Consider the following 25,256-nt stretch of genomic DNA (forward strand, 5'->3'; position numbering starts at 1 on the left):
TCTGCCATCTCACTCTTCAACAATTTTGTCATCTTATCTGATCATATTTGATCTCTCAAATTTCTTCTTTGAGTTTTATTTCTTCCAGAGTTCATCTCTATTCCAATTTCTTTGAGAGCATAAAGAAGTATTTGCCTGATATTTTCTTCTGTTTCTGAAGTGATTCTTCTTCTGCTGTAAAACATTAATCTGTATTTTGCTTATTCTGTTCCTTCCCCCAGATTCTGCCAGGTTTGAACCACATTAATTTATCTGACATCAAATCCCAAGCTGCACTGATGCAGGATGTAACATAATGGGTGAGAGTGCAGACTCCAGAGCCAGAAAGGCTGGGATGAAATCCCAGCTCTACCACTTACCAGTTCTGTGACATTGGACAATGGAGTTGGTATCACATTACCTGTCTCAAAGGGCTGTTGTTGGGATTAATACAGTATGTCGTACATAGTACTCAATAAATATTAGGGGAAGATAATTCTGGTTATTATTTTAGCAAGAGAAAAACTAAATTGGCATTCTTGTATCCATATATTAATTAGATAATACCCAAATTATATAATACTTATCCATATATTAGATGGCGTCAAAATTATACAATTATTATATAACTTTATATAGTACTTATATATTATATAATTTTGGTGTTTTCTAATTAATATGTGGATACAAGAATGCTAATTTAGTTTTTCTTTTTGGTTCATCCAAAAAAAATCACAAACGAAATTATTTGTGTTATTATCCACCAATAAAGAACTATCCCCACCTGCTGGCCACACTCAAGAATTAAAAATTCAAAAGATGTTCAAATATGGTTGTTGGAATATTTCATTGTGTAGCTACTGTGACTTGTAGATGTCTTTGTAGCAAACAGCCCCTCTCTCTCTCACCTACGCAGTCAAACAGATTAGCATCTTCTCACACAGTGCTGGGTAACTGCTGATACACTTACTTAGTTGAGGGCAAATGTTTATTTTCATTTGGGAATTTAGATTTAGATCCAATCTGTACAGGTTTTCCTTCTTGCTTAGCTTGCCTATTTCATAGGTTTAGCTTTCCAAATCTTGAATCTTTGTCCCAAGAAAGGACAAAGATTTGTCTTTGTCTTTTTTTCCTTCTTAAGACTCACTGCAGTCAACACAAAGAATATTCCTAACTACCGTCAATGTTTCACAGAAAAAAAATCTCTTAATTGGTTTCTCTCTCTCTCTCTCTCAGATGCAAGAATTACTGGTAAATGAACTGTTGGGAAGAGCTCTATTTAAGTTCCACCTGGAACTAAGTCATTTCAGACTGAATAATAAAGACCAATAAGTCTTGGCCTTTGAGTTTGGCCTTTCTGAGATCCATGCATTTCATTAGAGCTTTCTTTGGGGTACAGAAAAGTGGCAATCCAGACCTTGCTCTTTGGGGAGCTCCCATTGCTATGGGTTGCAGGGATTGGCTCAGGGCAGTGACTCAGGGCAGTGACTCAGGTCAGTGCAGCAAGAGAAGCTGAAGCAGCACTTGCTGTGGAGGCTGAGAAAGACCCCAGACCTGCCTGTGGCATTTCTGCATAATTGGTGTTAGCCTGTCTGCCCTTTGGCCTTCTTCTTGTTACCAGGGCAAGAGTGGGCCTATTCTGAGCTGACTGAGAGGCTGCTACCCTCCTCTGCCTTCTACCCCCACATTCATCGTGGCCTCATTGTGTCACTGCTCCCATTGGCCTCCAGCTCTTTTTCTACCTGGATTCCCAAGGACTCCAGAGGACAAAGGGACCCTCTTACTCCTTATTTCAAAGGATATAACTCTGATTACTTCACTTTCATTCTCTTCCCCAGACGCCGCCTGTCCACCATCTTCTCCAACTTCTCCCAAACTGTCTCCTGTTCCCTCACCAACTCTCTGCATCTCTTCCCACTCTGCCCCAGCCTCTAAGCCTTCCCAACCGCTCTCCTGTTCCCTCACTCTTTACCTCCACAGGGCCTTTCTTTTCTGTGCTTTTGTAATGTCTTAGGCTGCTTTGTGCCCACTGATGACACACCCTGGTTTTTTATTCTTTTTTCTCTGTGTTCCTGTGACACTTCGCTCGCTTCTCAGACAGCCCTCATCACAGCATCCCAACACTTTTGTGTCTGGATCCTCCTAGTCCAGACTCAGGCCTCACAGATATTGGGGACTGTCGTCTTCCTGGTTGTATCCTGAGTTCTAAGAACAGCCCCTGGCATACAGTAGACCCCTTTTGTTGAGAAAATGAATTGTCCGTCATTCCAAATCATCATTTGTTGATTGAGTTTCTCTGATGTTTATTTTCTCCTGATTTTATTGTCCAAAGTTTTAAAATAACTTTCATTTTGAAGTACTCTGAGACTTTTTAAAAACTTGTAAAATTACTACCAGAAATTCCCACTCTTTAGCCAGATTCTCCAAATGTTAACATCTAGCATAACTACAGTATGATGATCAAAACCAGAAATTCACACTGATGCAGTACTACTAACATCTCCAGATCTTACTCACATTTTCTCAAGTTTCCCATTAATGTCCTTTTTCTGACCCAGGATACCAATCCAGGGTTACACAGAGTATTTAGTTTTCACAACTCTTTAGTCCCCTTTAATCTGGGACAGTTCCTTCATCTTCCTTTGCCTTTCACGATCTTCAAACTTTTGAAGGGTACTTGCCAATCATTTTGTAGACTGTTCCTCAAATTCAGTTTGTATCATGTTTTTGTATTATAATAAGCAAATTTTATACTTTTCCCAAGAATCTCCTTCTCGGCGCATCATATCAGAGGGCATTTGATGTCTATTTGTCTTATTACTGATGATATCAATGTTGATCTCTTGGGTAAGGTGGTCCTAGCAATTTTCTCCAATCTAAAATTATTATTTTTCCTTTGTAATTAATAAGTATTATACAGAAATATATAACTATACTGGTCCTCACCATACCACTGATTTTAATATCCTCTGATGACTCTGCATTGCATGGTTATTATGGTGGTGTTTTCCAAATGGCAGTTTTCTAATTTCAAGATTTTTTTTTACATGGGCTAAGGAAGTGATTTTCCATGGTGAATTGTCAGGGTCTATTTCCAGGCATGACACTAAAGCATTCTCTAAATGAGACGTGAGCATTTCAAGCAGCGCTCTGGTCACAGATCTCTCTAAACAACTTCAGCGTAAGGACTGCTTCCTTTCCCTTTTTCCCCCCAAACACCAAATCTCCTATTTGTGGACACAAATAGGCTCTCCTGATGGGATGGTAGTGTTCCTGATGAGACACCAAGAAGGGCTATCACAAGTAAATTGATCAGGACTTAATTATTAATTCATGCCCTTAGAGTACATACTGTGGAGATTAATGCTCCAAGCCGAAAGATCCTTGGCTCACATTTTTAGAACCACTGTCTTAAAGGACAGCTGCATAGGCTGAGATCAAGGTAGCATATAATAAACCTAGACCTAATGTCTTTAGGGAAAACACTTCACAATCCATTATGAGCTATGTCATGAAATCAATGACCTTAGGATCTTTTCTAAGACATTCAAGCTCAGAGTTAAAGAGCTTAGGGGAGGAGTTGGAGGTCGCATGACATTTTAAAATGCCAAAACACTAGATCCTTGACAGAATGCTTGTTAGATTCCATTATTCCCTGAAGTAAAGGCTGTTTGTGATCTACAGAAAATTTCAAATCCACAGACAGTGTCAGGAAAGAAAATCTTTTCTTTGATCATGTTTGCAGTAGCTGGGTTTCAGTGTGACCAAGTTTTGGTTAATTATTCTCTGATGAGGAGGTCGAGGTGGTACAAACTGAATGCCTTTAGGGGACTGCAAAGCAAGTCACCAGAATTGCTAGCTGTAGGAGGACTCCTTGGAATAATCAGGTAAGTGTACACTGGGATTCATAGACAAGATGGAGAAGAAGAAAAGGTAGCAGCCTGCCTTTGACCCTGTGCTGGGGTCAGTAGGCTGCTGAAGTGATCAGAGTCACCAAAGCAAGAGAGAATCCAAAACATGGCCCGGGTTCTAGATTGAATTTCAGGGCTGGAGGAGTCTCTTAACAATTGCCCCTCACCGTATTCCCTACCCAGAAACCTGGGAATTCCAGAGGTGAATGAAGAACAAAAGGCCTCAGTTTGGCTGAGAAACATGTGACAGTGGCAGTTGCTGCCCTGGCTTTCTCTTGTGTGTGAACACTGCAGGCAGAAGCTGAGGATGGTGTGTGCGATGGGGATGTGGCAGGGGCTGGCAGCAGCCCCAGGGTGACAATTACAAAGGCAGAGAGAGATCCTGCCATCATTAGAACCCCTGCCTGTGACTCCCCACAATCCATGGCTGGTATAGTCCAAGAAACAAAAGTTACCTTCATGAATACATTAAAAGCAAATGTTATTTCCTCCTTTTGTGAAATTCCTTAATAGTGATTATTATGTCTTTTGCAATCTATAAGAAAAAGTAATCTTCCTTCGAGTTGGAACAGAGAAATCTTTATGTTCAAGTGGCAGTGCTGAGTGAATTGTTCAAAATCTTTTAAGAATTGAACAGCCTAGCTGCTCTCTGTGTTGCACAAAAGCTGTTTATCATGAGAACCACATTCTCAACAAAGGCCTTCTTTGGAGCCATAGACTTTGGACTGAGTTTAGTCTTTGGTAACTCATAAATCCTGTCAGCAGTTGAAGAGGCCCTTTCTGAGGGTAGCTCTGACCAAAGGGATAGCACTATCTAGGGAGGACTTCTCTCTCCTGTTTCTCAATAGCATCTTAGGGACAAAGATCTCATTTCACAGCTCTGAGCTTCAAGCTGACAGTCTCCCTTGAAGGCTTGGCTTCGCCTAGCTGCGTTCTCTGAAAGAATGACCACAGAAAACACTTGAGCATATACATCACCACTGTGCACAATAACTTGAAATAACCAGTGTGCAGATGGGACGCCAGTCTGGGTACTTGTCATGGGGGAGGAGGACCAAGTTACGTCCTGGTCCATCATTGAGCAGTGAGCTAGGTGATGCTGAGAAATGTTTTGTTTAGGACCTATGTGAATTCTATCAGTCAGATCTGGCAGTCGACCTGGCCTCGCTTTGGGACAGCTTGATTTGGAAAGCCTTGAAGAGGCCTGAGAGACCTGGGCTAGAGGGAGGGGTAGTGACTGATCCCCGGCCAAGGCCGTTTTTATTAGGAGTATTAATATTGTTTCCAGCATACAAACCATTAGATACACAATAAGAGTCCTTCCTCTCCTAGAATACCCTGGGAACATACCAAAAAGTGAAGATCTGGTAAAATACCCTTTTGCTGAATGTTATTCATTCGTTTAACTAATCACACTGCTGTTCCATGAATATTTATTGAGTGGCAGGCACTGTACCGGGTGCCAGGAATGACAGCAGTGAACAAGATAGACACAGTCCCTGCCCTTGGCGAATTTGCTTTCTAGTTGAGGGAGACATCAACAACACATTAATTGGATATACTGTGGATAATAGTGTTATAAAGGAAATAAGGCTGGTTAATGCAATGGAAATGGTGTGGGGTGTAGAGGAGCCCCTGATCTCAATGCAGGACAGATCCTGTTAGGTGAAGATCTGAGGCATGTGAATTTCAGGCAGTGGGAGCATCTAGGCACAGTCCTGTGGCAGGACCACACAGTGATAGAACTGTGTTCGAAGAGCAGAGAGAAGGCCATTGGAACGGAGCCCAGAGAACAGACGTGGGGCAGGCTGGGAGGTGAGGGTGAGACGGTGAATCTAGATCAAGACCAGAGAGACAGGCAGAGACTGGATCATGCAGGGCCTTGTAGGCCATGGCAAAGTCTCCTCAAAGAAAACTAGGAGATCATTCAGGTGAATCTTTAAAAACTGTCTTCTCTAGGGACCTCTGTTTTCATCTTAAGTCCAAGGGAGCAGCAGAAGGAGCAAGACTCTGCCCCCTCACTGCACCCACCCCCCTGCCCCCCGAGTCCCCACGTCTAGCTAATATGCCTCCCTTCCCCTTATCAGCTTTGCACAAATTCTGTGTAAGATTAGCCACTCAAAGTTTCAAAGTTGTGATAGATTAAAGATGGCCAGAAATTCTTTTACTCCCCTACCAAGAGGTGAGGTTTTTATTTACCCTGCCTTTGAAACTGGGCTGCTTCTGTAACTGCTTCAACCAAAGACTGTGGCAGAAGTGGTGCTGCACAGCCTTAAAGAGGACTGACACCTTCCATGCCCTCCTTGACTGATGGGCTCTTGGAGCCTTTGCTGCCATAGAAGAGGTTCTATTCCACTGAAGAGGCCACATGGCAGATACTCAAGCAACCAACAGACAAGGAGACCAGCGGCACTGACCCATGCCCTCCACTGGACTGTTCCGGCCAGCCCCCAGCCGTCTGCGCCGTCTCAACAGACGTGAAGAAGCATGGACATTACACCTCTAGCAGGCATCACCTGGGGCAGAGATGAGCAGATCCTGGTTGACTTTGCCATGGACCTCAGAACTGTGTTCAACATCAAATGGTTGCTACTTTAATCCACTTGCTTTGGGGCAGTTTATTACACAGCAATAGGTGACTGAAGCAAAGGTTTAAACAAAGAGGCTGAAAACCACTTCTCTGAGCAAAATCAATGGTTTTACAAAGAACTCAGAGAGCTCTGCTCTCACAGCTGGGAAGGCAGTGGAGTGTGATGGAGAGGGCAGGGACTTGGGAGTAAGATGGTCCTGAGGCTGAGTCATGGCATAACCTTGATTCTTCGCCACTTTGTTTCTGAGACACAAAGAACAATAGGTACCGTGGAGGGTTAATTTGAGACTTAAAATCAGACATGGTGTGTGAAGACCTTGGCACATATTAAGAGCTTGACAAGTTGTAACTATCGGGTGGTCATAGGGCCCTTGCAGGGCTCACAGCCACCTGGGTTGGGCATCCACTTGGTGGGCCAGGCCTTGTCACTGCCAGAACCCTGGTGAAATCACAGGTGTGGGCAGCGGCAGGAGCAATTCGGTTGCCCACACTTACTGTTGAGTTTCCTCATTTGTTAATGTGTTTCATGAACACAGTATTTCATCATGTTGAATTCGTATTGAGAATGTTTTTCCCTATTCATTTATCTTTCAATCCTGATAAAATCAAAGCAAAATTGCTACTACAGCTTTAACATCTCTCTAGCTCTTGATGATCTGTCTTCCTTCCTTTTTTTTTTATTTTAGCAGAGAGAGTATAACCTTAGGTTTAGAGTGCTTGGCAGGCAACAGTATATAACTAGACCAATATAGATATCATTTAGTTTTCATTGTATTTGTGTTTTATTCTATTATTAATTTACTTTTTTGTTTGGACTTGATATAAAGATTTTTCTGAAAATGAAGGAAGAAAAGTGAGCAATTTAAAGAGGACTGTTAGATAAGAAATATACAGGTGCGATGTGACAAAGATTGTGATGAAGGTAAGTGTTGACTGATGCAAATGCTGCTCCATTGGATATCCCCCAAGCTTTGTCTATGGGCCTACTTTGGGTTGTCACGGTGGAAAAAAGCTGACAAAGCCACTGTGTGTGTGAACTTTCCCTCTGTCACCTCTGAGGCCCATGCACCCTGCAGTCCCCCACAACCCAGAGTACTCCAGCAGGGGTGACAGGAGCAGACAGTAGGAGGGAATGACAGCTTCATGATTAAGACCCTAACACACAGTTGGTAAGACTCTTTCAGCCAGCCCCTGGCATTCGGCCTCTTGATTTCTTAGTTCTTTTCAGAGCCGGGCTGGCCCATGAGCCATGCAGCTGCCCCGGGACTCCTGCCCGGCAGTTCTGTCGGCTCAGCTCTCCCTGACCTTCTCCTTGTCTGCAGCTCTTGCCTCCCTAATGCACTCAGCACTTTTAGATGTTCTGTGATAGTCTCAAAGGGCATGGAGATGAGAGCTTTGCTGAAAATGTGCATCTTCTGCAGAAAAGGGCCATGAAACACTTAGAGAGGAAAAGGACGTAAAAAGATCAAAGTGGTTTTGGAACAGAAGAGGGAATGAGGAGCTATAAAATTTGAATGAAGAGACTGAAAAAAAGAAGCAGGAGAAAGGAAATGGCTTTGTTTGGTAGTTAGAGCTAAGGAGGGAGAAATGATAAGAACAAGGATTGAAGCCCTTTATATGAAGGGACTGCTTTAAAACTAAAAATATCCAGGTGATAGTGATCAAGCTATCAAAACCTACCACCGTGTGGATCTCAAGCACTGAATGTAAGTATAGTATTTCTGTCTCTCTATAGCTCAGTGTTTCTATGACTCCTTTATCCTCCCAGGTATCTGCTCTTATGTCACCTCCTCTGTGAAGTCTTCCTATACCACTGAAATAGCAACCTCCTTTTTCTCTATCCCTGATCCCACGGTGGTTTTCTTCATCACATCACTACATGGAATTTTATTTGGTCATTTATTTGTTATTCTATCTCCATTAGATAGAAACTCCATGAAGGCAGGGACTTTGCCTGTCATTTTCTATCTTCAGTTCCTCTGTTGACTGATGCACACAAAGGCACTCAATTAAAAACAAAAGTTAGAATAATGAATTCAAATAGTTAATGTAGGCCAGGTGCAGTGGCTCACACCTGTAATCCCAGCACTTTGGGAGGCTAACGTGGGTGAATCACTTAAGTCCAGGAATTTGAGACCAGCCTGGCCAACATGGCAAAACCTTGTCTCTACTAAAAATATAAAAATTAGCAGGGCATGGTGGCATGGACCTGTAGCCCCAGCTACTTGGGAGGCTGAGGCAGAAAAATGGCTTGAACCTGGGAGGCGGAGGTTGCAGTGACCTCAGATCATGCCATGGTACTCCAGCCTGGGCCACAGAGTGAGACTCCATCTCAGAAAACAGCAACGACAATGACCAAAAAAATAGCTTATGTATATAAAGCCCCTAATATTCTCAAGAAAATACTAAGAACAAAAGATGAGTCAAATATAAATTTTGCCCTCAATACATAGTCTAATAATTATGATAACCACTATCCATTTTAGAGGGCTACTATGGGCTAGGCACTTTATACATATTATATTATCTTTAACAATTAGGAGTGATGTTCAATGTAAACATGTTTAACAGGTATTACAGAAATTTGCCTATCAGCACCATAACATATTAAATAATATTGCCAAAATCTGAGAACCAGAAAACGGCAGAGTCAAAGTATGAATGAAGGTGTACCTGACTCCACTGCACATTCTTCCAGGTGTACTACTGCCCTTGTTGGAAATACATGTGTGCACACGTTTTCAGACTTACAGTTCTTTGATGCTGCAGACTGTTCTTTTACGTGTGTTGTAAATAGCTGTCAAAAGACAACTTTTATGTGTGCACAGAAATAGAATGGTTTCCAGCATCAGAGAACTGTAAGTCTCATTGAAGAGCTAAGGACTTTGGACCAGCTAGGAGCTGGGGAGCCAGCCAGCTTCTCTCGCAGCTATCTTAGCTTCAAGAGGTGCTAGGTCCAAAGTCTATACAAAGAGAAATAGGAGAGAAGGGCAAGTGTGGGGGTTGGGGCGGGGAGAGCTGAGCAAGCAGGTAGCTTTGAGGAAGTTTACAGAAACTGGGAGAATAGGCAGAAAGAGCCAAGATCCTTGGATAGTTTGCTGGACTATCCAAGGGGATATACATAGGGCTTTGTTCCTCCTCACCTCTTTTAAGTGCCCTCTGTCATGAGGGAGTCCAGCCCAGGGGAGCAGCAGTAGGCTGAGCTCTCTAGCACAGGCTTCTCAGACCTGGCAGTGCAATTTGAATTTTTATTCCATATGATACCTAATACAAACAGTATCACCACAGTCAAGGAGAATGGGACCTGGCCTTCACACTGTCTGCAGAGCTTGTGCCTTTGGCAGTTAACAGTTAGTGTACACCAAATGCCCATGTTCTCCCTCCATTTCCCAGCCTTCCTTGCAGGTCATGGGTGGCAAAAAAGATGTGACACTTTCGTTTTTTTTTTTGTTGTTTGTTTGTTTTGAGATGGTATTTCACTCTTGTTACCCAGGCTGGAGTGCAATGGCGCGATCTTGGCTCACCGCAACCTCCGCCTCCTGGGTTCAGGCAATTCTCCTGCCTCAGCCTCCTGAGTAGCTGGGATTACAGGCACGCGCCACCGTGCCCAGCTAATTTTTTGTATTTTTAGTAGAGACGGGATTTCACCATGTTGACCAGGATGGTCTCGATCTCTTGACCTAGTGATCCATCCGCCTCGGCCTCCCAAAGTGCTGGGATTACAGGTGTGAGCCACCACGCCTGGCTAGATGTGCCACTTTCAACCTTAATGCCTCTCTTCTGCTGCTGTGGCCTTAGAGTCACATTTTCCAAATTCATAGTTACAAGATGGAGGTCAGCCTCCTGACTTTCATGATTAGCAACCACAACAAACTTGTATTAGGTTACACCACTGAGCATTCAGGTTTGTCTGTTGCAGAAGCTAGAGTTAATTGCCTTGGACTAGTATGTCTCCCTAAATGCACTCTGCACTTCCTAATAAACTTCTGCTAATAACATATATTGTATACTTTCATACTAACAGTATTTGACTTAAACTTACATGGACTTGGCACATGGCACAATTTTATCCTGGAGTTGTTTTAGAGAAAGTAACAATGACGGAATTAAATCTTTGCTTGTGCCTCTACAGTGATGTAGCACTATACGATAGCTTCCTAAGACATACCTACAGATTCTATACATCATCTGGGTAGGCAGACATTTTTGTATTTACCCTGCTAGGTGGATATTGTTATCTCCAAGTTACAGAAGGAGAATGAAGCTCAGAAAGGCCAATGAACCTGCCCACAATTGCATGGCTACTGAGCAGTGGAGCTGGGCTTGTAACCAGGGGGCACTGATTCCAGAGCTCATTTCACAGTGCCCTGCTCCCTTGACTGACAAGTTGCCTCTATTTAATTCACAAATAAGACCTGAATATTAACCTTAAGAAGAATAGAAGCCAGATGAGGCAACTAGCTGAACCCAGGTAAGATAGTTAGAAGGCAATATTAAAAAGCACCAGTGTGAATGAAACAGATTTGAAATACTACAGGTACCCAAATAAGCGGAGAGAGAGAGATGCATGCATGGCTGGGAATGCAAGCCTTCCCAAAGCTTAGAGAACTGAGGGAGGCCAAGAAGGATGGAGAAGGTAGGGAGCAGGAGGAGGGAGGAAGGTGTCTTTTGTGAGGGAGAGAGCATCCTTGCAGGGCCTGGGGATAGTGAGGGGGAACCAGAGGCATCAGGCAACAGGGAGAAAACTGATCTAGCAAAATGAAGGCTTTGTGTGGAGATGAGTGGGATGGAGGCTGCAGGACAGGAAGTGGTGGAAGGCCTGGCTGGGGAGTTTGGAATTGACCCTGAGGCAGGGCAGAGGCACAAAAGTGAAAGAAAGGAATCAGCTGTTTGGAGAAGGAGGAAGTCTAAGAAATATTTTGAATGCGTGCTTCTTTTAAAAATGGAATTGATTTGCAGGCAGTTAAAGGGATTTGACTCAGGAAAAATGAAGATCCAGAATGTCAATTTAGAAGACATTCCATGGTTGCAGTTGGCACCAGGGTGAACCCTGTTTTCCTTCCTGCAGAGCAGGCCACCCCTCTAATGACTCACCCTCTCCTAACATTGAATGAGAAATTACTGAGGATCAACAGCTGTCTTTGGCCTTTATTCCAAATTACTTTATCTGCCTGACCTCTGTTGCTTTACTTATGAGTCGGCAGCATTGGACCTGGCAGTCTCCGGCTGGTGGTCGGCCACGGTGACGGCAAGCTCTTTATTTATGTCTACCCTGTTCTGCTTCTTTCCATCAAGCCCTTGCTCCCCTTTTTCCCCCCTTGGAGGATGTCTTGGGATATATGATCAGATTGCCTCTTTGGGTCTTTGGTTAGGAGGGAACAGAAGCCATCTGTTCCGCTTTGTATGGGTCCTGACTGCCTATTCTTGTGTTTGGGCAAAGCTTAGAGTCTCAGGGAATACAGCTCTCTTCAGCTGTAGCATGTGAGGAATTGCTCCCATGCTGAGATTTGGGGGACCCTAGAAGAGACAAATGTTCAAAAAACACCTCTGTGAGCACACACTGAAATATTTATGGATAAAGTGATATAGTATCTGGGGAGTGGTTCATGAATGGATGAAACCAGATTGGCCATGACCCGGTAATTGCTAAAGCTAGTAATTGCTTTGACCTGGTAATTGCTTTGACCTGATAATTGCTAAAGCTGGGTAAAGCTACATGGGGTTTAATTAAACTGATGACTTTCGTATATATTTAACGTTTTTCCATGATGAAAAATTGAAAAAGCCACACACACACACACAGACACACACACACACACTTTTTTCCATGTTGTGGCATTCAGAAACTGGACTGTTGAGTCTCCAGAGAGCACAAGTTGAATACCCAGAAGGCAGTAAAGCAGTATTTATAAGGCACCCCTGAGATGTGGGACAACAGTAAAGCTGACACAGCTAAATAATTTACTGCACATGGTAGGGTTGCTCTGAGCACACTGGCCTCGGATGCCTTGTTCACCAGAACATCTCCCTTTATTGTCCACTGTTTTCCTGTCTGAACACTCCGCCTTCCACTTCTTTCTCTTGGCATTTCTTTGTTGGCAAGTTAACTTTCTCCCGTAGGCAGAGGGAGCTTCTCTTTCAGGAACCATAAAGGAAGGTATGAGGGAGCCCTCCAAAGCTGTAGTTTTCCATTTTTTTGACCACAACCCAGTGTAAAAGATATGTACGTTTATCATCATAGGCAATCATAACTAAAATGTAAGTTTCACAAAATAACACCCCTTACCAAATGGGATACATTCTGATATTTTCTCTTCTTTTCTATTCTAGAGTGGTCTATTCTATTCCAATATTTTAAAAGGCTGTCATGATCCACCAAATGGAAATCATTAATAAATTTTGGATTACTAATGGGTTGCAGCTTGCATTTTAAAAACAAAATTGTGGAAAAGATATGCTGGGCAGGAAACTTACCATTTAACACATCTGGTCTGGGGTTGAAGTCATAGGCAGCTGGATTTCATATGCATCTGACAAGTGGGCTTATAAATAAGCCCTCCATATTTAGTGCGGGTGTTAAGGTCAGATCTACAGTGCTAGCCAAGGATTGACTAGCGTATTAAACTTTAGCATGTGTTAATTGATGTGCTCATCAATAGGGTGAGATCACAGGTCATAGGCTTAAGATGGGAATTTGGTTGAACTGGGTTGTCACATGCCATCTCGTAGTTTTAAGACAGAAAAAATAAAGGCCAGGTGTTGTGGCTCATGCCTGTAATCCCTGCACTTTGAGAGGCCGAGGCAGGTAGATCACCTGAGGTCAGGAGATTGAGACCAGCTTGGCCAATGGGGTGAAACCCTGTCTCTACTAAAAATGCAAAAATTAGCTGGGGCATGGTGGTGTGTGCCTGTAAGTCTAGCTACTCAGGAGGCTGAGGTAGGAGAATTGTTTGAACCTGGAAGGTGGAGGTTGCAGTGAGCTGAGATTGTGCCACTGCACTCTAGCCTGGGCAACAGAGCAAGACTCCATCTCAAAAAAAAAAAAAAAGAATAGTCCTGATAGTCACACCACCACTATGACTGCTGCTCACGGAAGATGTCAGGCAGCAGGGTAAGGCAGTGCATGTCATTCAGAACCAGGTGGATCTGAATGTGGATTCCATAAACTACTAACCATGTGACTTCAGGAAGATTACTTAACCTCTCTGAATCTCAGTTTTTCTCATCAGAATAGGAGAATAATAATATTTCATTTTAAATGAGAGAATATATACCATCTAGCCCAGAATCTGACACGAGGGCAGACCCTCAAATGTTAGCCCCTTCTTCTCCAAGCACAATGACCCTATGAGGTTTCCTTCAAAGGCTGTCTACCTGGTACCCTGCATGACAAATCTATCATTGCTACTTTCCCCAGAGGTTTACTGGAGTGAGAAGAGAGCCAGGAGAATACCCAAACAGAAACAAATGAAGTGCCAAAAGAGAAGCCACATTTCCAGGCTAAGTGACCTAGGCAGCACCATTCACCAGCTTTAGCTCTCCAGTTCTCAAACATTAAATGAAGACAAAGAAAATGCTCTGTTCTCCAAGAACTCTTGACTCACATTTCCTAAAGATAGTTAGCTTCCTGGGCACTAACTCAGACCCAGTGAATCATAATCATTCTAAGCCAGTGTCCAGTAATTCACCAAGTCCTTTCCAACCTGCTTCCCAACCCTCTCTCCAAGCCAGCTCATTTCCTCCTCCTCACTGCCCCTACCTCTGTACCCTTCCCACTCCTGCTTTCCCTCTTCTCCTGTTGACTGCATTCCTGGCTTTCAGTCTTGTTATTCTTCAATCAGTCTCCACTGTGCAACCAGAGAGACAGTTTGTTTTGTTTTGTTTTTGAGATGGAGTCTTGCTCTGTCACCCAGGCTGGAGTGCAGTGGCCTGCTCTTGGCTCACTGCAACCTCCTCCTTCTGGGGTCAAGTGATTCTCCTGCCTCAGCCTCCCAGGTAGCTGGGATTACAAGTGTGCACCACCACACCTAGCTAATTTTTGAATTTTTAGTAGAGATGGGGTTTCACCATGTTTGCCAGTATCGTCTTGATCTACTAACCTCGTGATTCACCTGCCTTGGCCTCCCAAAGTGCTGGGATTACAGGTGTGAGCACCACACCCAGCGGAGACAGTTTTATAATGCAAACATGACACCAAGACTGCACTGAAAACTTCTAGTGATTTCTCTTTGTCCTAAAGATAAAGTCTCAACTCTTAACCTGTCTGTTCCAAGGGCTTATCTTGATCTTGTCAGCACCAATCTTTGCTGTTTCTTTTTTGATCATCAGTCCCCACCCCTGGACCGTCAAGTCTGGGATAGTAGCAGCAGTGTCTCTCCTGCTATTGATGTAGGCCCAATGCCCAGCACATGGCCTGTTGCAAGTCAGACACTAAATGAAAATGCAGTTGCTGGGCTCCAACTAATCCTTTTCCATAAAATGATAGCAAGTGACCTATTTTTTGGATAAAATTAATTCCATATGAGATGGCAAATTGTCTCTTAAAGTCCTTATTGTGTTTTCTGCTAGCTGTGTAGAGACTAAATCAATTGTACTATGATGCCCATTATTTTATATTTTGGTACAAGGATGCTTTCAAGGATTTTTTGGGGGTTTTGAAGAACAAATATAATTTAGGTTCCATTTCCATACTCCTAGAAATACTCTAAGTGGATAATGAAGCTGCTCTTTATTTGTAAACCCTCATCTCACACAGACAAAATGGCCAGAGATTTCCCTTAGCAGGAGAAATGTCATGCATTATGATTTTCATTTCCATTTAACTGGATTAAGTATTTGTTGAAGCGCTTTGTGCTGTGATTGGAGATGTCTGAATATGAAGTGCTCCTTGAACAAAAGTTATGGGTAGTCAAATGCAATTTAATTGAAAAATGTTCCATAATTAAGGCAAAACCACTTCACTTAAATAATTAGCTTGAACTGGTCATAGTAATATAGCTAATAGATTTGCTTTCATTTCCTCTGTGTCACTGGTGCTGCCTGATAAAAGAACACTGGTGACATGGTGTTCTACAGAAAATTTTGGGCTTAGCAATTTAGAGTTCTGTGCCACATAAGTACTGTCCAACTCTCTTCCTAAGAAGGCACCTAAAGAGGTGTCAAAGTGAATTGATCAACAGATCATGATGTATTCATAAAGTTGAATAAGCATTCAAAACAGAGTGTTCTGGAGAGAATATGGGTGGTTCCACCCAGCTGAGTAGTGCACATTGGAGGAATTATTTCCAGAGTTTTCTAGAGTAGTGATCCTCACATCACTACTGATTTAGGATGCTGTGAAATCTTTGGGATGTCAACTGCAGGTGATTCAGTGTAGACAAAGGATTAGTAAATTACCAGATATGTGTTCTGAAGCTCATAGCAGAAAACCCAATTTACAATGACTTTAACAATTTCCCTTGGACATAATCAAATAGCCAGAAGTAGGTGGTTCTTCGTCTTAGTTCAGCAGTTCCAAGATGTCACATGGGCACCCAGGTACTTTCTCTTTCCGTCTGCAATCTTGCAGTGCTGCCCTCATCCTTGGGCTCCTCCCACCATGGTCACAAGCTGCAGTGCCAGCCATATATCAGCAGTCCAGGTGACAAGAGGGGAAAAGGCAGGTAAGCTACATATGGCATCCTTTATCAAGAGAAAACAAGGCTTTCTCGGACCCCTCTACCTTGCTTAGATCTCACTGCATGGCCACCCAGGTCAGGAAGTACAGGACAGTGGAGGACAGGATTTTCATAGTTGCTTCAGACCTAGCCTTATTGTAGGATAAATACACCCAACAGCAATAATTGAAACGTACCCTTAGAATGACCCTGTGTGGTAGATGCACCTGAATGTGTGCACTGTGCTAGGGAATCTGGGAGAGGTCAACTCAGAGACTTGCTCCTTGTCTATGAGGAACATGTGAGTTCCTGGCACATCCAACATGGGCTGTACAGGGGATTGAGGCTCGAGTTTCCAAATAAATGAAGTTACCAGGGAGAGGTTCATGAGGATATTTTGTCCAGCCCATGGCCCCTGGACTATAGGAAGGTAGATAGCTTGTCTAACTTGCTGCCACTGGCCTCTGTTCTGTATGTCAGCCCTTAGTATTAAGAAAACCCTGTGTCTTGTTTCTGGGTCTCTTTTTGGCCTCTAGAACCTGGTGTCTTCTCTATTAAGGCTAATAGGTGTTCAGCACAACAACTATCAAGACAGTTAATTTTCCCTCTTTTTAAAAACAAATATTTCTTTGCAAACTATGCATTCAACAAAGGACTAATATCCAGAACCTATAAGGAACTTAAACAAATCAACAAGGAAAAAGCAACCCACTAAAAAGTAGGCAAAGGACAAGAACAGACCCTTCTGAAGAGAAGACATGCAAGTGGCCAAGAAGCATGAAAAAAATGCTCCATTAACATCAGAAGAATACCAAATTTAAAAACCACATTAAGATAGAATCTCACATCAGTCAGAACGGCTACTATGAAAAAGTCAAAAAATAACAGCTGGTGGTGAGAATGTGGTGAAAAGGAAACACTGTTGGTGGAAATGTAAGTTAGTTTAGCCCCTGTGGAAAACAGTATGGAGATTTCTCAAAGAACTAAAAATAGAACTATCACATGATCCAGCAATCCCGCCACTGGGTATCTACCCACGGAAAAGGAAAGTAAATCGTCTTATCAATAGGACATCTGCACTTGGCAGTCAGGGAATCAACCTAAGTATCCATCAATGGTAGCTTGGATAAAGAAAATGTCTGAGGCAGGAGAATGGCTTGAGGCCCGGAGTTCAGGACCATCCTGGGCAACATAGTGAGACCCCTTATCTGTACAAAAATAAAAATAAAAATTAGCTGTGCATGGTGTTGTATGCCTGTAGTTCCAGCTACTTGGCAGGCTGCGAGGGGAGGATGATCTGAGCCCAGGATATCAAGGCTGTAGTGACCTATGATCACACTAGCCTGGGTGACAGTGGGAGGGACTCTGCCAAGAGAAAGAAGGAAAGAGAGAAAGAAAGAAAAAAAGAAAGAAAGAGAGAAAGAAAGGAAGGAAGGAAAGCAGGAAGAAAGAAAGGAAGGAAGAAAAGAAGGAGAGAAGATAAAGAAAATGTGCCATATATATATATATACATACTCTGGAATACTATGCAATCATAAGAAAGAATGAAATCATGTCCTTTGTAGCAATATGGATGCAGCTGGAGACCATTATCCTGAATTAATACAGAAACAGAAAATCAAATACCATATGTTCTCAGTTATAAGTGGGAGCTAAACAGTGGGTACACTTGGACATAAAGATGGGAACAATGGACACTGGGAACTCCAAAAGGGGAGAGAGGGAGGAAGGAAGGGAAGGAGAAAGGGTTGAGAAACTCCCTATTCGGTACTATGTTCACTATTTGAGTGATGGGTTCAATGGAAGCTCAAAACCCAGCATTATTCAATACACTCGTGTAACAAACCTGCACACACACACCATGAATTTATAATAAAAAATTTTAAAATAGAAAACAAATATTTTATAATATTCCTTTACTCTTAAAGGCAATGAATAAATCATATAACCAATTTAAATCCATAAGAATTAGAGGAAAGTAGCCCAAGCAGGCCCCACCCCACAAGCGCTCTTATCTTAGAGCAGGAGAAGGTGGAGGGATGAGCGCTGTGAGGAAGTCAGAGTGGGTGATGGGAGGACTCAAGGCAAGGTGTTAAATCTCAGTCCCACCAGTGTCAGAGCCTGGCACAGGGAGAAGCCCTCGGTGACACTCACTCCCAGCTCCCAGCAGGAGCAGACATCATCTCCAAATAAGAAGCAGGTTCCTAACCAGGGCAGTCATGGCTGAGGAAGCATAGGATGCCCCATGAACCTTGGGCTACACAGCAAACTCAGAAAAGGAACATCTGCAAAGCTTCCTCCAGCCACCAGGCCCTAACTTCCCTCTTGCAACAAGAACTCTAATCCAGAAAAGCAGGATCTGAGAAAATCTGAAACAATTTATGTTAATAAACCTGTGGGATTTGATCGGGAATCCTTACAACTGTTGCTAGAATCTATCTTACCTTCCAAAACTAGACACAGAGAGACTGATCTTTAATATGGAGAAAAAACACTGGACATATTAATAGATATTTTTAAAGATACAAGAGGGGCCTAACCTGAAAAATCAGAACAAAAATGTTCCCCTCTGAAAATATTACTTCAAGCCCATTAGGAAGCCTTAAGCCAGCTCTAATTTATATTCTCTAGAGAGTCAAGGGCACGTTGCATCTGAGACACAGGAGCAGGCAGACAGGAAAAGGGGAATGATTGGGGCAGGAAAATTGTTTACATGTTGCAGTGGATTGAATGTGTCCCCCAAAAATCCCTATGCTGAAATCCTAACCCCCTCAATGTGATAGTAGCAGGAGGTGGGGCCTTTGGGAGGTGACATGAGATTGGCACTTACACGAATGGGAATAGTGTCCATATATAAAGGACCTCAGAGAGATCTCTCATCTTCTTTCCCCCATGTGAGGAAATAGTGAGAAGATGGTAGTCTGTAACCCAGAAGAGGGCCCTCATCAGAAGCTGACCCCGCTGGCACCCTGATCTCTACTGGTCTCCAGAACTGTGAGAAATAAAATTTCTGTTATTTACAAGCTATTCAGTCAATGGTATCCTGTCATAGCAGCCTGAGCTAACTAAGGTACACATGAAAGACACAATGCCATGGCTGGCAATGCAGTGGAGACAGTCACTGGAGACACAGCTGATGCTAAATTAGGGCAAGAAAAACCAGACATTTTCCCAGAGTTGAATAGAGGCAAACATGACACAGAGAAGAGAGAAGCCATGATGTGCAAGTCCAGGAAATCCCAATACGTAAAACAGGGACTTCCAAAATGAGAAACCAGAACAGATGCTGTGAGTAAATCCAAGTGGAAAGTTACTGTTATTTTCTTCTTCATACTTTTTGCTTTGCTTTCTTCTCCTTCAAATTATCATGCAAGGGGCTACTTATAAACTCAGAAAACTACAAACTACAAAAAGCACACAATTCAGACAAGAAAATATGTATAGAGGTCCTATTTTCTCTGCCTTCTGAAAGGGAGAATATTTTTAAATTTTTGTATTTTAGAGACAGGGTCTTGCTCTGCCTCCAGGCTGGAGTGCAGTGGTGTGATCGTAGCTCATGGCAGTCTTGAACTACTAAGCTAAAGCCATCCTCCCACTTCAGCCTCTGGAGTAGCTGTACACCACCATGCCTGGCTAATTTTTTATTTCTTATGCAGAGGTGGTCTCACTGTATTACCTAGGCTGTTCTTGAACTCCTGGCCTTGAGTGATCCTCCCACCTTGGCCTCCCAAAGTGCTGGGATTACAGGCATTAACCACCACACCCCACATGAAAGAGAAAATCTTTTTTTTTTTTAGATCAACATCTCACACTTTATAATAGACTCACATTTATACACAAATTTCATGTTTACAAGTACAAAAGTCAAAGAACCGCAAAGAGGCTAAGCAGCTGAATCATCGACTACATTCAGTAGAATACTGTTGTCCCCATTCTGTAGTTTAATCCAGAGGAAATGGTAGATGTCGTCTCACACATGGACTCCACTTTGGGTTTTAGAAGTTGGAGGCTGTGTGTGGTTCAGCAGAGGTCTGGGTTTCTACAGAGGTGAACTGAGACTCCATCGTGTTCCAGGCCAGATCAGCCAGAATAAAGTCATCCATTGCTGTTCGAGTTTCATTGCTGGTGAAGAACAAGTTCCCCAGGGTTTCAAACGCAGAACTCCTGGTGTGTGTTTCTGTACTGTTCAACTGAACTTTGCTTTCTAGAGCAGGTATATTTTTAGCACTGGAGATCCCTTCAGTTTGGGTCTCTGTGTCAGATGAATCAGTATTCACGGAAAAGCTGGAGTGTTTCAGAATACTTCCCAGAGGCAGATGAGGGCTACTGTCTAAGAAAAAGTTTAAGTCTGTCTGTGTCTGTGCGTCAAACATCTCAAGGCCTAAGAAGTTAGAATTTCCCCTACACCCGTAGGACTGAGCAGAGGTATCTGCAAGTAGGAAGTCTGTTTGAGTCTCTATGGCCAGTGACTCCAAGACTGGCTCAGTGTTCATGGTGCTAAGTCCACTCTCTTCAGTTTGAGTCTGGATATTCGAGAGTGAAAAGAGCTCTTTGATATCAAAATTGATTCCAGGATTCTGGGCTGGGCCAGATGGGAGCTGGGTGTCAGGTCCAGGATTTGTGTCAGACAAAAGATGATCCAATGTCTGAGCTTGACAAGATTACTTGACAAGATGTTTTCCAAATCACTTAATAAATCCATGGTTTGGGTCTGATTATCTGTCATGTTCTGTGAAGGAAGCATACTATTCTGTGCACTGAAGTTCATAATTGGTGCAGATTTCTAAATATCTTGATTTAAAGTCTTAGGGTCATTCTGAGGTAAAAAACTATGAGTTACTATCTCTGCTACTAAACTGTTATTTATAATGTTACCTGTAACAACATTATATGATGAATGAGCACTCTCAAAAATGTCTCCACACATTGCAGCTTGGTCCATCTGTACGTAGTCTTCTGTTGGACTTTGTATCCCACTGGTTTGAGTTTCTCTGGAGACTCCACCTGACTGGAAACAGGTGTCAATAACTGCATCAGTCTGAGCAGCTATTCATGAAGTTACCTTAGAGCTGGGCAAAAATTGTCTGAGTGTCAACACTAATGGGAAGAGACTCTTGAGAATCAAATGACAAATCAGTTTGAGAACAAGATGACACAGAGGAATCAGTGCTGGCCCACTGTGCAGAAGGTATAAAGTTGTTTTGTGAGGCATAAGACAGACCTGCCTGCACACTGATGGAAGAAATGCTGTTCTTTTGACATGTGTTCCCTAGTTCTTGTAAATGAGCAGATGGATTTTTATACAAGTTCACTTGAACACCTGTACTTATGGGCTCAACAGCAACAGGATTAGCCGTTTTGAAAAGAGGTATGCTCTCCTTTAGAGAGCAAGCCTCTGAATCTAGGCCAAGGGTCAGAGTCCCTACCAACAAGGGCAGAAAGTGCACCGCCCGTGTGGCAGAGCCCTGATGGACACCTACCACCAAGAACTGGGCTAAGGAGTCGGCTGTAGGCACAAAGACAGACATGAGAGAAAACTGCATCACTGGTAGTTTAACCAAAGCCACTTCTGAGGATATCTTGGCAGTGTTGTAAGAGGTTTGCTTTTCAGCGTTAGAGCCTCAAGAGTCTTCAAAAGATGGTTCTAGCTTTATTTCTGAAGGTTCTAGTTCTTGAGTGTCTAATCTAGGGATTGGCTGGTTGTTCAGTGATTCAATGGTCTTATTGAATACCTTCTGGTTTTACAAGTAGTTTTCCATTTTCCTTTTTTTTTTAACTAGGTGGATCCCTGTGTTCTACAGAGATCTCGTGGCCAATTCGGTAGATGTGAGACTGCAGTGCTGTTCTACTGGCATAGGGACAGCCACATGTGCACTGGAAGATCTTGCCACAGTCCTCTGCGTGTCTTTTCAAGTCCCATTCTGTGCCATATGAATTGCTGCACTTACTATATTTGTGCTTCTTCTCAGCATGCATTTTCATAAAGTGCTGTTTACAGAGAAAATTGAAAAAATGGTCTGTCAGGGCCTTTGGGGCAGCCTTAGATTGGACAGCAGTAGAGCAGTAGAATTTCGGTACAGTTTTCAAATCTTTTCTTATTGTTGGATTGACTATGCCATCCCGCAGGCGGTGGCTCTTGGCCAGGTGCCTGCTAAGCGCGGGGCTGTCGGGCAGGGTCTTGCCTCTCCCGCGCACAGCTCACAGGATGCTGGTCCGCGCACAGGATGCTGGCCGCGCACAGGTTGCTGGTCCGCGCACAGGATACTGGTCGGTGCATGAGATGCAGGTCCGCACGCCTGGGCAGTTAGCTCTCCAATGGCTGATCAGCTCCCGCACTAGTAGCGCGGGGGCCGCGGGCTGCTGCGTCGCCCCTGAGGGTCGTGGCCGGCTGCCCCTCAGTCGGGGTTCCAGGGGCACCCACGGGCCCGAGGCGGCTGCGGCGGCTCCTCTTGTGGCCGCCGGGACGGCCCAGGTACCTGCTGCCAGCCCATCGCCACCTCCGAGGCCTCCATGGCTCCCGCATGGCTGCTGGGCCCAGATCGCAGGCCGAGAAAATCTTACAGAACTGAGGATCCCAGGCTGAACGTCAGAAATGAACAAGTGTGACTAGTTTTCAACCAAAGGTGAGCATCAGCTACAAAAGAGATACCTTCATAGGTTTACTCACTTGCTTCTAGGTTCCTTTTACATTCGGGGAAGGCTGAAGCAGTTTCGCTGACTGTGGTCCTCCTCTTGAGCAGACCACATACCATCTCCTTCATCTCATTGACTGGGGCATCTACCATTGACTGGGGCTCCCACCTCTGGAACCCTCTGGCATAACCACAGTTATTCCCTGGAGTCTGGGCTAGCATGCTACTAGTGAGGAAATGGTCAGAGGTTAAATGCCAGGATGAATCTATGAGTCTTATGCAATGGAAGGTCCAGACCTGTCCCAGAGAAGCCCTGGCTTTGGTGGCTCAGGTCACACTCAAAGTCAAGGGCACCAGATGAGGACTCATTGCAAGTCTTACAACTGGAAGAATAGTTCATATCACTGCTCTGTTAATGGCATGTAAATGAAAGGAAGGGTCTCTGACTGCGTGGAATTTCTAGTGGTCCACAGTTTTCTTTTAAGCAGAGTCAGGCAGGCGTTTAGTTTTTTTTCAATGGCTATCAATGAAAACAGCATTCTACTCTTAAGTAGTTCGTTGTACTTCCCAAGTGAGTACTTGCCCTGTGGCACATTGTCCCTTAGAGGAAGCAGAGGCATTGCTCTTTTTTTAAGTGAATAACATGGCCTGTTTTTTCATATTCAAATGTGAAATGAATGAAACATGTGGCTAACAAGCAATTACAATTTCAGTCTCTCTTCAGTATAAGACTTAGGCATATCTTAACAGGATTGAAAATACCAGCATGTGGTAAATAAAAGAATTAATTGTGTCCTCACTCTTAGTGGTAATTCAGCTGGGTGTAAAATTCTGTCCACCAACTGATGAGTGGATAAACAAAATGTGGTATATCCATGAAATGGAATATTATTAACTAATAAAAAGAAGTAGTGATACATGCTGCAACATTGGACAAAACTTAAAAACGCTATGTTAAGTGAAAGAAAACAGATGCAAAAGGCCATATATTGTATGATTCCATTTATATAAAATATCCAAGATTGGCAAATCTGTAGACATAGAAAGTAGGCTAATGGATGCCTAGGGTTGACAGTGGGGTGGGGAGATTGGGGAATGGTGGCTAGGCATGTGGGTTGTCTCCTTGGCCTAATGAAATATTCTAAAATGGGTCATGGTGATGGACGCATAACTGTTACTATAATAAAAGCCATTGAATTGAATTGTACACTTCAAATGGTTGCATTATGTGTGAATGATGCTTTGATAAACCTGTTTGTTTTTAAGTAGCCATGGGCAGCCACTCTTTTCTGGGCAGATGCTTACATTTAGGACCCTCTTTTTGGTCTCCTCTTTGTGGTTCTAACATTCCTGGCTTGCTTTTAATACCTTCCTTTCATTGCTCTATTTGAAATCTCCTTTTTATTTTATTGTACTGAGCTTTTCATTTCCCTTGTGGCTCTGCTTGCTCTCCTAATTTTGGTGAGTTTGCCAACCTTTGGTGACCATCCGTCTTCCTTCTCCAGACCCTGGCAGTCCCATCGACAGGCTTCCCCAATGATCTTGCATAACAGATGAGGAAGGCAACAGAGACAGACCCATGCTCTCCTCCATAGTGGCTTTTCCTTGGACCATAAGAGGAGCTTGGTTATTTTTCCTTACTGCAACTACCTTTTGTGAGTACAGTTCTTTCACAAGGCAGCTTTCCCACTCACTATTATACTTGCTTTTCACAGTAATCCTGGGAAATGAATACAATAAGTGTTATCCTCCTTGTTTTACATGTGAGGAAACTGAGCTCAAAGAAGTTAGCCAGGCTCCAAGTCACACACAGTCTCATACAACTCAGATCTTCTGATGCTAGCTTTATTATACTTTCCATTGATTCAGGATTTCCCAACAAAAAATTCTAGGATTAATCTTTTACTCTAAATAAATTTCTTTCTTTAATCTCTGCTCTTTTCTCATGTTTATTGAGCATCTATTATGTGTCAGACACTACTAGGTGCTGGCGATATGTTTGAGAAAAAGGGTCCCAGCCCTACAAACTATCAGAGAAAGTAGACATGCCTCTCTCCTTATCTTTGCCCAGATAGTATCTCCACCACCACCCAAAACCCCCATCTCCCATCCTCCACTACCACCCACCATCTGGCATGACTTCTGTCTCCTCTCTACAAGGTTAATGTCTATCCGTCTAACTTTGAAGGCTCTCCTACCTAGAGTAACACACCTTCTGAGAATACACAATCCTCAAGGGCTTTTCTCTACTTTCCTTTGTTGTTACATATAGGTTTTAAGTGAAGGCAACCATGAGCTGTGCTACTCACCTGCCATATTCAGAAAAAAAGAAAATAAATGATCCTCTGAACCTGAAAGGGCTCAGAGCAGAGATAGGCAAAGTCATCTTAAAGAGACAGAGTGGCTCCCAGGTGGCCCAACTGCTGGTAACTTGATTGAATGTACTAAAGCATCTAAAGAAAGAAACCATCATGAAGAGGGTGTTAGT

General features: G+C 43.2%; 2 protein-coding genes and 1 pseudogene across 7 annotated transcripts in view; 2 read left to right on the top strand and 1 right to left on the bottom strand.

Moving 5' to 3' along the window:
* The window catches only part of LOC144579887 (uncharacterized), a 291,251-nt gene that overhangs the window by 59,647 nt on the left and 206,348 nt on the right, over nucleotides 1-25,256 (top strand). The gene's annotated exons all lie outside the window — the stretch shown is intronic.
* LOC144579889 (uncharacterized) lies at nucleotides 656-25,106 on the top strand. Its single transcript, XM_078353946.1, has 2 exons — nucleotides 656-22,759; nucleotides 24,274-25,106. Exon 1 carries the CDS (start codon nucleotides 22,249-22,251, stop codon nucleotides 22,717-22,719), a length of 471 nt encoding a protein of 156 aa, XP_078210072.1. The 5' UTR covers nucleotides 656-22,248; the 3' UTR covers nucleotides 22,720-22,759; nucleotides 24,274-25,106.
* Nucleotides 19,906-22,367, bottom strand: LOC100405206 (ATM interactor pseudogene; annotated as a pseudogene).

Source organism: Callithrix jacchus, chromosome 17 (genome assembly GCF_049354715.1).
Source record: "Callithrix jacchus isolate 240 chromosome 17, calJac240_pri, whole genome shotgun sequence".
Taxonomy (NCBI): domain Eukaryota; kingdom Metazoa; phylum Chordata; class Mammalia; order Primates; family Cebidae; genus Callithrix; species Callithrix jacchus.